Source organism: Aquila chrysaetos, chromosome 5 (genome assembly GCF_900496995.4).
Source record: "Aquila chrysaetos chrysaetos chromosome 5, bAquChr1.4, whole genome shotgun sequence".
NCBI classification, from domain to species: Eukaryota; Metazoa; Chordata; class Aves; order Accipitriformes; family Accipitridae; genus Aquila; species Aquila chrysaetos.
Window position 1 is genome coordinate 33,889,073 of NC_044008.1, and position 16,029 is coordinate 33,905,101.

A 16,029-nucleotide genomic window follows, 5' to 3' on the forward strand; every position below is an offset into this window, starting at 1 on the left:
GCCCATTCCCCGGCCCTGAAGACAACTATTAACAGTGGTGCTCCACTACAACTCACATCCATATGGGTGCTCTCTCCCACTTTTTCCCTGAAATGGGTGGGTTTTTTCCACACTGCCTGTTGGGAACAGTCCCTGGCCAATGCTACTCCACAAACCGTGCTCTGATGTTGTCTGCAAGGGTGCTAATTGCAGGAGGCAAAAGCATGCCAAGGAAGATGCTAACAATTATGCAGAATGGACAACAGCAGGCCCGTGCTCCAGCCTGGGCCTGGGCCCTGGCCAGGCACTGCCAACAAAGCTTTTTACCACATTGAGTGGGGGAAAAAAAAAAAAAAAAAAAAAAAAAAGAGAGAATGACACTCCTCAGGACACTTGCCTCAGATGGAAAAGAACCAAATTCAAGTCCCTGCTCCAAATCAGGCAGAGCAGAGATTAACAGTGCGAGGAAAATGCCTTTGAAGCGCCCCAGCCAGCGAGCTACTGAGCATTCTGGCGTTTACATCTTTTCTGCTGTTTATTTTCCTCCACCACTAAAAAGGTCAATGACTTCAGCTTTGTTCCAGCACGACACTTGCTCATCGCTCTGGATAGCTATGGAGGACAGCTGGGGAGGAGGAAGGTGCACAGGAGACAGAGCCCCATGCTGGGACACGCATCAAGGAACACCTTCCACTTTGGGATGCTCATGGGAGCGAACAGCCAGGCAACAGATGACTGGAAGGGCAGAGAGACACCATCCACACACATTCACCGGCACAAACTACTCCTGCACAGCACTGCAGGTTCTCTCCAACCAGAAGGAAGCCACAGGCACAAGGTAGCAGCTAGGAGAGTGAGGTTGCAATGCCCTGAGGTGGAGGAGGTGGCTAGGAAATAAACGCAAGTGAGGCTGTTCAAATCCTTTTCATCCCTGTCCCTCTCAGTGTCTGTACCCGATTCAAACTAATAAAGGATGTGGGACAAAAATGTATGTCAGTAAGATATTGTTTCCATCAACATCTTGCAGCCCCTTACCTGACTTCAGTGGGGCTGCTGTGATCTGGAAACCTTTGCTGGCTTTGAAGGCAAGAACTTGCCTCTCACCTGAGAGATCTCTTGGCTTACCTCCCAAAATTTGAGCTCAATCATGCCCCTAAATCAGGGAGGCAAAATCTTGCCTTCCCCACCTGCAGAGTCTGCATAGCTTCTGCTGAGTTTAGCACTATGATCCAAGAGCCCCCGGTCATCACAGGAGCAAGATATCCCGGACCCTCTAACATTACTGCTGACAACAAGGCAAGGCTCTTGCACTTGCGGGAGCTCAGCAGGAGCAAGAAGCAGGAGCTGAGGTCCCACCAAGCTCCTCAAAGCACTCCGAGAAGACCTATTCTCCCAAAAGGTGCTGGCTTGGTCTTGGAAAAATTCAATCCTGCTATTACAGCACATTGTCCATGCTATCCCTGTTCGAGCTGTGAATGTGAAATCAAATTCCCAAACCAGGAAACACTTTTTGAAACACAATTCTTGCCTTTGAGCAATTGCTCTCATTCCTCCCATCTCTCTCACTAACCCCATTTATCAATATATTTATTTCCATTTTGTTCTCACTATCACACAGCCCCACTAATATCAATCTTGCCTATCTGAAGCTTCCTCTTCTGCTAAAAATCAAGGAGGGAAGAACTTTTTCAGATCAAACACTGTAAAAACAAATGGCATAAACTATCTCTCTCACTCCCTTTCTTGACAAAGTTTCTCCACGGAGAGCAAGAGGACTGCAAATACAATAAACAACTTTCTGAGATATAGATATAGATAGATAGATAGATAGATATTAGTAAAAGCAAAAGCCAGTTTCAACCTAATTCCTCCCATTTCCTACCCTGACAGAATATAGATTGCTTTGTTATTTATTTGTTAATAGAAACCCTTTCAAACAACAGTAGAAGAATAATGATATCAGTCAAAACTCATGTTTCAACTATTTCAGTGGTGGTTTTCAGTGTCATAGGCAAGGGACAAGTCTTTTGTCTCTCACTCAACTAGGTATGTTGCTAGTCTCAATTCAAACTAGAGGATCCAGGCTCATATGAGCATTTGGTAACAAGTTCGCAACCAAATCACGCTGGATTAGTCAGCACTGCGATGATTTACATCAGCAGACAGGCTGGCCTTGCTTGATTTAACAAAAGTTACAGGAAGGTGTTTTTAAGGTGGGTGCATTACAAGAATTTACATCCTGTTGGCAATTTTTTTTTCTTTTTTTTTTTGGTCACAAAGCATAAACTAAACCAAAGCGAAAAAACCCAGGCAACAGTGACAAGGCATCAATCAATTTAATAACATCCCTTATAACCAACAGTTAAAGAAACAAGTCATTCCCAACATTTTGAAGACATGAAACAGAGTATAACACAAAACTGCTCTTTTACAAATATTTCCATCCAAACACAAACTCGGGAATAGAAGTTAATCTCCCAAACCAACAGAAACAAGGAACTCTTCTCTTTTGGGATAGAGGAAAGAGCCCAACCAAGCTGTTAGTGTCTACATAGAGAATCCTTTGTTCCACAGAATCTTCTCACGCACTAGAAAAGCAGTGAATGAATGAAAGAAAATACCTTTTTTTTTTTTTGACACCTTTGATGAAACATGCAAACTGCATCAAAAGAAAAGAAGGCTGACACCAGAGGAGTTTTAAATTGCTAGAGAAAGTCAATTCAAAAGCAATTGATTGTTACGAACAAATTTAAGAGGGTTCATAATTATTATCAGACCGGTAAGAAACAGCAACTAAGATTTACTACCAAAAAACCAAAATACAGAACATTACAACCCTCCACTCTTCCAGCAAAGAACAGCATGGAGTGTTTTAAAAAGCAGAAATAAGATATTACTTCTTTTGGCACAGGGAACAGCCATGTACAGCTTTAACGTTTGAAAATGAATCCCACGTTGTTCTTACCTAACGTCTGCTCTGCAAGTTATTGATGGGGAGGGGGAGAGCACCCCTCAAACAAAACCAGCATAACTCTACAGTATTGGCTTAAGTGGTAAATACTGAAAGTTCTTCCCAGTGCACTGTGTTTGCAGCAGATCTTGTGGTGTCGGAGAGGAGACCTCACGCTGCAGTCCAGAAGTACAGACACTCATACATCAAAAGCAGGGAACATACAGTTCCACCTCTATTTTAATACAATGGTCAAATGATAGAACAAAATTCATGCATCGGGAGTTCACCTCTGGCAACTTATCTCGTTCTGCGCCTAAATCACTAGGAGAGAAATTGTCACAGATTTCCTCCTGGATACTGGAAGAGGTCTGAAACTGCTGTGTAGTACAGCCCCTTTGACAGCAGATAATCACAAGACACCAACAGCTGTGAAAACAAATGCTAAGGCAGGCAGAAATTGAATAAATTAGTAGAGATACACAATTAAGTGTAGGGAAAGCCTGTCCATAATATTCTATTGATTTCAGTGTTCGGTTTCAGGATATAAAAAGCATTAACTGAAGGAAAGAATGGCTAAACTACAATCCTGTGACTTCATCCTTTAAGGGCCCTAATACGCAGTACCTCAAGAGATACGAATATAACATTAGTTGCATAAAGCCATCTAACCATGAAGGGAGGAAAAAGCTTTATTACATCTCTCCACTGTTGCCAATTAAATGAAAAAATATGATGGAATAGTGAGACTTAACATATATTACAACCCCGTTGCAGATTAAAATCATCTCTCTGCTGATTCTTCCATCAAGAAGAAGCTAAGAGAAATTCAGAAGTGAAATGAGGAGGATAATACAGCTTAAACTGAAGGCTGAGAGCAAGCACACAGCAATCAGTGTTTAACAGTGCTTCCACTTGGACTTAGGGCATCACTTTGTTAACATCATTCCAAATATTTACCTTGTTATTGTAAAGTACAATGCATTTTAGGCAGGGCATTCTATGTGGTCAAGGTGATGCTCTCAAGTTAAAACATTTGTAACTTCTATCTTTCACATATATGCCATACATAAATTTGCCCAGAAATTTGCATTCAGCTGCCTGAAACTCATCTGAACAATTACTGATGTGCAGTTTGGATTCCCTGACACCACAAGAGTTTTCTTGAAAGTATCACGTCCAAGCTGTACCCAAAACTACCACTGCCTGAACTCCTTGGCTGCTCTAGTCACTGGGGAAAATAACAATCTCTGTGGAAGAATATGAGCAAATTAGAAAGGGAGAGTTACAGGTATCGTTTCAGATTCTTTCACTTTAAGATCAGTTTTAAAAGATTTTAATATATTAAACACTAGAGAAAAGCATAATCATTATAAAAGGGGAAGACAGTTTTGGTACTCAACTAGGAAAAGAAAAATAAAAGCATTTAGTAGAGTAGAAAAAGATGACTATATCTGCAGAAAATCCTTTCAGGAGCTACTTTTTGTAGTGACAGCAACAGCCCAGCCTCAGCAAATGCCTTAGATTTACACAGAGAACTTCTGCATCTATCTGATAGCCCAGGGACAGCATTCACCACATGACGTTAGAGGGGAAACTTTGGGAGAGCAGTCCTGTCAACTTCTTAAGACTCAAAGCCTAAAGTAGTTGCATGACCATATCTCAGTGGAAGTAGTCATTTTTTATGTTCCTCAAAAGGGAACCAGCAAAAAAGAACAAAAAAAAAACCCACAAAAAACACCCATAAAACTAGACAACACATACTGAATCAGGAAACTCTGAATTATGTAAACCATTTTAAGTATATAGTTTTAAAGAAAATTATAAAATTTTAAAAGTAACTGCAATTTAGGAAATGTCCTCAATCACTGTAAATTAGCATATTTGCACCAAAGTCCCTAGACCCAAGCAAAGAGAGGATGAGTTTTCACTCCAATTTATTTTTGAAAACGCATAAGATATTTCCCAAGCCACTGAATAATTGAACATACCTTTTCCCACTCTTTAAACGAACATTTTGATTTTCTTGTACCCTAGAAATTCTTTAACCCTAGAACCATTAGGTGTTATGAAACCTCCGTAAAATAAAACATATGAAAAGTTACTTGTGTGCTAACTGATTATATCCTTCAGTTACTGCCACCTCCAGCCTTCCTCACTGCAGAAAAGTAAGAGCTAGTAGTGACTGCTGTAAATTAAGAATATAGCCAGGTGGGATTCTACCCCACGAGGCAACAGTTCAACACGAGCACAACTTTTTTGACATCAGAGGAGCTGTACAAGGCTAAAGCTGGTGCAAAGGAGTGGAGTCAGGTCTGGCGTTGCTGCTTCTCCTACCAACTATGGTGACTGCTGGGACAGAGAGTTCACAAGCAGTTGTTTAAGAACTAAAGGGCTGTTACAGACAAGTCCCTGGTCAGAAGTGGGCAAGGTCAGAGAGCTGGAAATCCAGCACTGAAGAAGCAGTTACTTAAGGTAGCCCGTCCAAATGCCTCCTTTTAACTTCTACGTTCTCTTGTCTTTATTGTCATTCATCATAAAAGAAAATGAAAACCAGAAAAGATACTATAGGAGACTCAGAGAGGCTAGCCTAATTCCAGTATTATCCACACGTACATCAGCCCTCATTTTAGCACAATTAAATTGAACAAACACTACTATGGCACACAGACATCTTTCTGTACATCCTAGCACAGAATAGACCAGAATGTGTTTATTAAAAGCTTAAGGGCACATCTAATTTAATAGCCACAAGTTCTTTCTGGCCATACTTTTCCTGAGACTGATTTTACACCTGCTGGAGATAACGAAGATTTTCTCTCACTGTAAGGGGATCAGATTAGGCCTAACATTTTTAAAACAAATTCTTCAAGTTTCTTTTTAAATAGATGACCTAATATTCTCCCAAAGCAAGCAATTAAATATTCACAAGTAGATTGTTCTTTAGCTGCTTCATCCAAAGCTGACCTGATGAGTGACTCTATTTGCCTAAATAACCTAGAAGGCTTTTTTTTCTCCCTCTTTGATTATACAAAGGCTTACAAGGAGACCCCAAAACCAAACATAAAGCATACATCCCTACAGAAAAACTGTAAACACTAGGCATCACTTAAGAGGACATAGTAAGATAAAGAGGTCACACTGGCTAAAATGATGCTAAGAGTTTTTTTTCATCAAGGCATGAACTGGGTATTTTCATTTTTCATACCTCTAACATTAGAACAGCAGTACTAAAAGTTTCCACAGTTAAGAGAAAAAGGACCTCAAAAACGCTCAGCAGTGCCACTAAGTTATGCATCCACAGTTAAAATACCTACACACATAATGCAGACCTTCTCATTTCAGCTAGAAACCTTGACAAATACTTTCCATTGCAGTTACGACAGTTCAGATTCCGATATGCAGATAAACAGATGGCAAAAATGTAACACTAAAACCTGCAAATATTTAAAGTATGAGAGCAACTTCTTGAAAAAGTATAAATGTTATCAATATATTGTTAAAAATCCAATCACCCATTCCTAAAAACACACCCATATCAAATAGGATTTTCAGAGTCCCGTTTGTCACCCTTTTACAACCATCTTTTATATATGGGCATAGGCAGATGACATGGATGAAACCAATTCAAACGAGATAAGCAGCATTATGTTTGTATGGCCACGCAACCTGGACACCAGGCACTGCTCTAATCTTTCCTTTTCTTTGCTATGGCTGGATAGAATCAATTTAATGCATTCTTGTTCGCATAAGACCAACGGCGGGTCTACCTGCCGGGCTTTACTCGCTTCAAGAATTCATTATTTTCCCAAACAATATCTCAAATTCTTCTGCAACCCTTCAGTGAAAGTTCATTGCACATTATTTTTTGTACTTTTATCACTCTTTATGTTCACTAAGTGGCAGTGTTTTCTCCCTGTTGGCCACTCTCCAAGTTAATGTTTGTCAAGTTTTGCTCAGTGATACACTATGCATTTTTTTGATCTTCTATGGCATGTCTCTTTCTTCATGCCATTCCTGAGGCCAGGGAAGGTTTTCTCGCAAACACTGCCTCCTTTCAGAAGGGCTATGGTTATTCTCTTTTCCAGAGTCTGAGAGTTTCACATTGGTGACCTCTTTGCCCACCTCTGCGGCTATTTTGGCACATGAAGGTTTCATCTCTAATTTTGAAGTTTTAAATATAGTTGCATTAGCCCTACCAGTAGCCCAACCAATCCATGTTCTTCCTACAAATGTAGAAACAAGCTTTGTCGGGGCACAGCTGGTTCTGCAGACCTACTCTCTCATTTGAGACAGAATAAACTTTTCCATCTGGGATGATTTGCACATACAGTGGTACAGTCCGAGTTCAAAACTCAATAATCACAGCTGCCCAGTTCTGCCCCTTGCAAATTGCTCACTCCTGCAGATAAGAAGTAAGTAACAGTTAACAGAGAAGCCCCTTGGCTCTTCCTTGATATAACATCTGCAAACATCATCCAGGAGGTATTCAACCACCCCCTTGCAATGTTTAAAGATGCTTTTATAAACTTGGCATAATGATCCTTGGGAATGTTTTCCCTTGTTTTCTTCTTCTGGTTTGTTTTTGGTTGGTTTTGTTTTTTTAAAAAAAATAAGTGAATTGCAGAAGATGGGGCCTCTGGGAAATAGAATAAAAGTAGAATTGGAGCATCTTCCAGCACAAAATAATTGCCACCATGCCTGCTAATGAAAACTTGTACACTCATGTAAAAGAAACAGACATTTTGCTTTGCTTGAACATCTGTCTTTACCTTTTTTTTTTTTTTCTATTTTGTAGTGAGACCATCAAGAAAGAATTATAGGATTGTACACAGGAAAATAAAAAGGACTATGAACCTAAAGCAGAGATCATCTGTTGCTAGTCCTAATGACTGCTTAGAAAGTGCACATTTTAAAACTCCTTTTTATTATGTCACAGAATCATAGGGCGGTTATCTTTAATAGCTATTACTCAGACAGATATATAAAGAGTATCTTATTTCTCTAGCAGTTGTTATCCTATCAAAGGGATAATCTTTAAATGCTCTGTGTCATTCACTTTAGTTTTTTAAGGCTGACAACATTTTGAGTAAAGTGCTCTGCCATTCACGGGAGGCGTAAGCCCATACCTGGAAGATTTTTCGGCTTTTTTTAAACTGCTTGCAGTGATAAAAGCCAACTGGTGAAGAGGTGGGCATACGGGGCCAGGCTTTGTGAATCAGTGTAGCTATTTTGATGCAACAGTTTTACACCAGCTGAGCATCTGGTCCTCATGGTTATGAATGACAAGAGAGAATTGGCTTTTCATGCCCTTGGTGGCAAGAGATATTTAAAGAGTAAAAGCTGTTCCACTTTCCCTTGGCCGATTTGGACTTGTGAATTTTTATGAATCTGTACAATATGCCTACCCAAACACTATAAATATTTGCAACTGACCTGCTACACAACAATTTTGCCCTAACTTATGTTCAATTTTTGACTGCATAAATACATCCACTTTTGTTAACTAGCATACAGGTAGCAGTACTTACCTGTGATCTAAATGATGAATAGAGAGAATAACCCCTGAATTCAAATAGGCTTGTTTTAAGGTCACCAGGATTGTGAATTCATATTTATTTCTTAATTTCTGAAAAAAGATTTCAGCTGTTTCTGGAGATGCCTTGACACTTCTTGAAGTATCTAAAAAAAAAACAAACCCAGAATAAACAGTCAGTATAAAAATCTTATTTTACTTTATATCCTCAACTCAAAGAGCTTACAAAATAACAAGTTCCTCCTGAGTAGCCCACTTGAACAGACAGGCAAAAGCAGGGACCAAAGTATTTTAAACACCAGCTTTTACATGCAATGGGAGCCGTTTCAATGAAAGAACACATTTTCTAGGACACCCATTCTATTCTGAGTAGGGGGGGCTGTTTTGTTTTTAAGACAGGGTCATAACTCTTTTCCTTTCTCCATGGATGGCCAGATGGTACCTTTAATATCTCATCCAAAATATGGACTCACTAGCACTGAAGCACAGAGTGACAACACTGGATATGAGCCTAAGCTGTGAAGCGCGACCTGAGCAACTTTTTAATGACGTCTAGAAAAATGTTATGCTTAATAGCTATGCACAATTAATTTAAAAAAAGAAAAAGAAAAAAAAAAAAAAAACACCAAACCAAAAAAACAGAGCAGCATCTCTTTAGGGACAATTTACTCAGCTTTAAGTAATTGTTATAAATTAACTTCAAAACTCATCATCTTTCAAAATATATTGTCGCTAATTAATCGCTATATTCTCCAGTTGTGCAGTATGTTGCTGCTGCTTCTTGCACAGGATGTCACGAACATTTGTTAGAGTAACTGCACACACACAATAAAGATTTTGCTTTTAAAAACCCACACACAACCAAAACTGAAGCAATGTTTCTGCTGAATATGCACAGAACTTGCATAGAAAATAAAAAGGCCCAACCTTAAGCCCTCTAGAGAGATAATTTACAAAATAAGATGTCAAATGCTAGAAAAACAATTCCCAAGGTTTTCCATAATACATTATACTAGAAAAAAATTAATATACATTTTTAATGCACAAAATCAATTCATTAGCATGTGTAATCAACTGTGTAAGAACTAAATCAATTCACAAGCTTCTTGTCATTGCAATTTGACCATCCTGCTGTAACTCAGGGACACTAATTCAGGGACAGCAACAGCAGCAGAGATCTAACTGCAATAGAAACTGTGATTTTCTTTCGGCAGCACTGGAGCTGAGCTTTTGCGTAAGCTTACACTGCTGTTCTTAAAAACAGGTTTATTCTTTAAGCTGTATCTATGAAGATGCTACTCTGTATTAACAGCAAACAGTTTATTGTGGTTTATGGACCAGGAATATTTTTTCAATGTGTTTTAAGAAATGCAACAACCTGTACAACCTTGAAGTCCTAACCAAGCTTCTGCACAGTGTCACACCAGGCTGAATTTGATTCATTTTTTATAAAGGGGAATCCAAAAGACAAAAAAAGAAAGAGAAAAAAAGAAAAAAAAAGAAAGAAAAGATCATTTAAAGCTTTTTTCTGTGAAACTTCACGTCTTTTCTACTGTGCATTGCATATATCCCTTACTGTAGCAGACATCCATGGTCTTTTAATGCAATTGTTAATAAATTATAAGGCAACTCAAATACAATTACATCAAAGCGTTCATTTTTAGCCAAGGGACACTAACAAACAGAGTGGAATGACATAGGTTTGCAGGCTGGAAGATAGTTTAACTGCATTAACAATTTCTAGCAATATAAACAATCTACTCCCAAGAGACAGAGCAGAAGGACACACAAGGAACATATTCTTTAATCACAATCACAGGATCCTCACGTGCTGCAGCTCGCAGCAGCAGCTTTCCTACCAAGATACAGAAGAGCACAGGAAAATACAGACGTGGAACTCACTTAAAAGCCTATAGAGTCAGATTCCCAGGTGCAAAGCACGTCCTCCAACCCTGTTTGCCATGGCAGGGAGCCGGGTTTCTCAGCTTAGAAAGCCCAGCCAACATCCTCTTCTAGTGCAGGTTCGTTATCGTTAAGAGTATCTACAGAGTCTGCTTTTGGGCCCACAAACACATTACACGTTTACACTGGAGCGAGAACAATCTCTTTTTGATTAATGAGGGAAGATCTGACGAAGTTTAATCAAACTATGTTTGCGTGCTTGTGTGTGTAGTCAAAAGAGCGTCTGCCCTGAGGGGCAGAGCTGCCCTGCCTGAAGGGCTTGCAGCCTCAGAAGCCGCAGTCAGGACGAGCAGCGAAACTTAAACTAAATAAAAGTGGGAGAACAAAACCCAGAGCAAGCTGAGACTACTGGAACGCGGGAAGTCACCTTGCTTACGTATTAATAATTGTTACTACTTTGTAGCAACGCTCCTGTCCCTCCAACAACCTTTTATACTTCTTTTAAACTCCCTTGGTAGAGATATCTCACTTTGACTTCAGTAGACAATGAGATTATAGAAACCAAGCCTATAGAGTATACACCACAAACACCCCATGGTTTTTCAGCCTCGTTAATTCAGGCTGATTGCCCCTCACCTGAAACACTGCAGGAGTTGCTAGGAGGAAAGGGAAGGGTGGAGAAAAAGGGCTATGAAGATGATTTCCACATCATCACCTCTCCGCTCCCTGCCATTTATACAGGGTTGATCAAGCACACATCCACGTGAACGTGATAGCGAAGAAGCTGCACAGGTCCTTCATCCAACAGCTTCTGCATCTGGTTGCTTCAGTCTCACTCAGATTTAGAGAGTGAGTAAACAGGAATCTATAGAGGCATTAAGGTACTGAATAGGTACTATCAATTTCCATGGATGTATATTGCAGCTGGACACATAATATTCGTGGTTTAATATGGCAGCAGGAAAAGATAGGAGGTACATATATGAAATGTGAATTTGATGGGGAGATAGGAAGAGTGTTGGAGGGAAAAAAGTCAAGCAAGGCAAAAAAGAGAAAGTCCTGTCAGAATTGTGGGAAATAGAAAAATTGCAGAAAGTTCCCTGGCTGTTCTTGCTCTGTTCCTGTTGTCGCCAATGGATTTCTTTCAGGTTTCCCTCAAGACAATGAAATGGTAGTAAGAAAGAAGATGAGAAATGCAGAGCAACTACCTTTTTCCAAGAATCCGGATTTCCCCTGCACAGCTCTGAACCCTGGAAGATGCTAGGGTGCCTCTCTGTCCCAGTTATCCCCCTATATCATTCTTAGTTTTAACTCCTATCACACCCTACCAGTGGAAATCATAAATGCTCTATGCTGGAAGTGGGAAAATAGTCCACGGAGACTATGCTTACTTAACAAAAATAAAATCCACAACTTTTCAATTAGAAAGAAATGTTAATTTTACCAAATTCCTACGATATTCTCATTAGCAGCTGATGAAAGAAAGTATATGCATAACACCCCTACCATTATACAAGGCCAGTTCCAATCACACATAAATAACTGTCTCCCCCTCCTACATGCACTTTTATTCTAACTGGAGCTATTGGGATGCAAACACTGTGCTGCAGGGGGCCTGTGCTTTAGGAAGGAAACAAACCCTTGCTGTCAACGTGGAACTCTCCCGAGCCCTCCCAGTCCTCATTGCTGCGCTGATAGGTGGGGGAAACACGGAGCTGCCTCTACGCCCACAAAAGAGGAATCTTTTTTGAGGTCTACCCGTGTCACCCCTGTGAATCATTACCCGATCACTAGGTTGGACGGAAGTTTTCCATCCTTTTACCTATAAAACCTTATAATCATTCATCATGGCCTTAGACTATCTTCTCAAATACATACAAAAGTATCACAACCTGATTAGATCGTGCTGGAAGCCTATATATTAAGATTATCCTCACATTAACTGCTAGAGTATTAAATTGCCGAAACACATGGCCATTCGGTTTTGGTATTGCAAATAGGCCAGTTCATACTTGCTGTACCAAAGAGCTACACAGCTTTTTGAATTATTACTGCTCTGATGAAGCACAGCACCCTTTGCTCAGGGCCGGCACCAGGTGGATTTCTTAAAGAAAGACCACTGAAAGGTCCTTGATCCATTAGATCCATTCTTTTTACACTAACACAACAGTGCAAATCCCTCATTCCAATTGCCTTTGAACACTAGCAGTAGGTGCTTGATAGATCACCAGCTGTGCTCAATAAATACCGATTCAGGCTTGTTCTTGACATTTGGCTTCTAGTAATCATTTTAAGACCTGAGGAAAATACTTTACTGGAACTGGACTTCCTCCATAATAGCTTGGAAAATCAAACTGGTATGTCTCAGATAATAATTTGTGGTTTCTCAACAGTTCACAACAAAAACCTCATACTGTGAACATTCCTAATACACAAAACCAAAGGCGTAAATCTTTCGATACTAGAGTGCAAAAATAACGAGTGAACTATTAGCTTGAATGAGAAATTTGTCTCTAGCCAAGATACCTATATATTTGGTTTACTTTCCCAGAATATTGCATGTGTTTGGTTTGACTACACCATGACAACTCACAGACCCATAGCGTCAATACTCCGTCTTTAATTTATAGAAGAATGTTGTTCAAAGTGACAAGGAAAGAAACAAAAATCCAAACTCAAAGCATGTCACACTCCTTGCTCAAGTCAAATGTTATAGCATGGAAATGCCTTTAGAAGGAATAATAACGCTCATGCGGTAACACATGCGGCTGGTTTGAGACATGCAAGTTAGCAGAAGTACTGAAAACACCACAGCAGCCTGGGGGAAGGAGGCTGGAAGAAAGGCAAATTAACTCATCCTGTGGTTGGCAATGATAATGATTTACAAGGACACAGACCAAGAGTAGGTGGTGGTCAACCTTCAGCTGTAATATCTCGTTATGAGGTGATAGCTGCAGAAAACCAAGTCTTTTAAGATCTAACATTGCAAAGCAAACTGAAAACCCAGTGAAGAAAACCACCAACCGTAAGACCTGCAGGAACTCAGCCCTTCAGAGGGCAAACTTAGTGGCTGCCTCTACCGTGCACTTGCAACAGCCCTCACAACCAGGACACAACCAGAATCTTCCCGTCTCAGAGACACCTGCAGTCAGAGCTTTGCAGCGAACACCAAAGCCACGCAAGTGTTTCCTGGAGGTGTCAAGTGCAGACCTTGTCATTTCAGTCACGCTCATGAGATGATAATTACTGCACTATAACCAAGACAGTAAGTCTAACTTTCAACAGGATTCACTCCACACGTCCAAAGGCACTTCCACCAGTCTAAACTGGTGCTGCAGAAGGAGGCGGTTCTACCCTTTGCTCTGCCACCAGCCTTTAATTCCTTCTCCTCATCCCTATGATGACAACTGCATTCATGCAAACATAGGAGGAACCGTATCAGGCAACTGATCCAGCTTTAACTAGCCCAGCCCCACCCCCCCAAAAAAAGGTGTTGGAAGCAGCCATGAACGCGTTACTAAAGGTAAGCAGGAAAATTTCCATACACAGCACCAGCAGTGTACTAAATCGCACAGTGGAAAGATTACATGCAAATACGGTTTAGGACAAGCCATTCATTACAGGTGTTTTCCAGGACACAATAAAAACAAACAGTTATTAAATAGAACAGATAACTTGTCTGAGGAAAGGGTGTGCTCTTGAGTTTCTGAAGTGCATCTAAAGCTGAACATACAGTATGAACTGAATTATGAAACAAACTCCTGCAGAAGATTCTTTGAAGGAGGCATTCTAATTGAGCTCCACAGTTTGTTTCGTGTGCACATAATCAGCTTTTAATAGCAGCATCTATAAATCAATTCTGCGTCTGACTGTAGGTTTGCTGAACCACATGAATTAAATTCTAGTGGTTTATGAGAAAAAGGAGAAGGACTGCAGGCTAAAAAGAGTCTGAAAAAATATAATAAGGCTAGCTCAATTTTGTTTCATTTTCCTACACTAGTTGGGGTCACTGTCACAAGTATATATTCACATCGTGTCACTTCCCCATATTAAAAGTTCTGGCTAATCTTTTTCTTAACTAGGGATTTCATACAGCCTACAAAGGGCAACAATATCTGAGACTATTTACTTTATATTGTTCTTTTATTTAAGTAACCAACGTGGGCTAAGCTGCTCGCAGCCAATGGGGCAGCACGCAAAGACTATCCAAAAGCAGAATCTTTACAAGGCTGAAAGGGCACAGCGGGTTTTTAAGTGGAGCACCGTGCATTCAAATTCAGGAGCTGCATTCCTGTAATGAAAACTGAAGATAGCAAGAAGTAAAACACCCTTTATTAGATCAAAACCCTGCTAGATGTGTTATGCTTCAGATACTTCAGTGGGAAGGTTGATTGGTTTGCCTTTTTGGTTTGGGTTTTTTTTTGTAAATACACCTGACTCTTTACTTGAGCTGATACATAAGATACTGGTTGATAAAACATTTTGAGCTACTTTTCCTATACATTTGTTCATTCCCTTCTCACAGATTCCCAATCGTTTCAGAGAGAACAGCAAAACAGGAGCAGTACAGTTTTCCAACCCCACATGAACATGACTTGGTTTCTCCACGGCTGTAGGAAGGAGCTCTGCAGGAGGCTGGGGGAAGGTGTTGCAGTTCCACCTCAAGTTTAAAAGTCTACAAGATACGGGGTAAACCCTGACCCTGTAAGACTCCCTTCCCACTGGGGCCATTGCCAAAGGGTGTGCCTGAGCTGCAGGACCCCGGAACGCTGCCCAGTTCCCAAGGCTGGGTGAACACTGGGACTACAGTCTAATCATACGTCAGGACCCAACCAGGTACATCTAGACCTTTATGTACCCACGTGCTCCTTACAAACGGGGTACAACCTGGTCTCACCAGAACAAAAACTCACAAATGCCGGGAGCAAGGACTCTAGTAAATCTCCCAATTTGAATGATCAGACCTTGAGATACCCCACAGACTGTTAAGGGGGATAACCCACAAACTGCCCTTGTAGTTTAGACACCATCACAGTGACCACCAAATCCCTGTGCCTCCCTTCTTATTTCCTTTAAACAAATGCCTCAGCAAGGATGCATGCAGAAGGAACTGCAATGGATGGGAAGGAGAAAAGAAGGAGGGCAAAATGCACTTCAGCTGAAACTAAACAATCTAAACAAAAACTGACTTAAAGCCAAATCATTAAATCAAATAAAAACAAGAGGGAAAATGTCACAGTTTGTTCTTGCAGCACTTGGGGAGGTTCCAATTGCCTTTGCTCTGTAGCTTTCTCTATTCTGAATGTCAGCTACAGCTTTGGTGGGTCATCCAGCAAGGGCTTTCCTCCAGCTCAAACCGCAAGCAAAGTCCCACAAGTCACAACAGACTGACACAGAAGACTAGAAGAAGGACTTGTCTCTGAACACACACACATTTTTCCCCCAATTATATTGACTGTTCATACCTATATCCTCAAAAAATGTTAATCGTATCACTTCTGGCCAAAACTCTGGCTCACCTACAAGCTACATACTTGTGCATTGAAAGTCATTTTGGCACAGCTGAGAACACAAATCCATTGTGGGACAAGAGGGGGAGAAGGTACTGAGAGCCTGGACACATACACTTGACTACAGCTGCAATGTTTCCGATCTGAAATAA

At 40.5% G+C, this 16,029-nt stretch overlaps 1 protein-coding gene across 1 annotated transcript in view; it reads right to left on the reverse strand.

Annotated features, from left to right (window-relative positions):
* Positions 1-16,029, reverse strand: part of NELL2 (neural EGFL like 2) — a 155,662-nt gene that overhangs the window by 123,805 nt on the left and 15,828 nt on the right. The window contains exon 3 of the mRNA XM_030015236.2: positions 8,461-8,611. Coding sequence (XP_029871096.1) covers positions 8,461-8,611 — 151 coding nt within the window. The remainder of the gene's footprint in view (positions 1-8,460; positions 8,612-16,029) is intronic.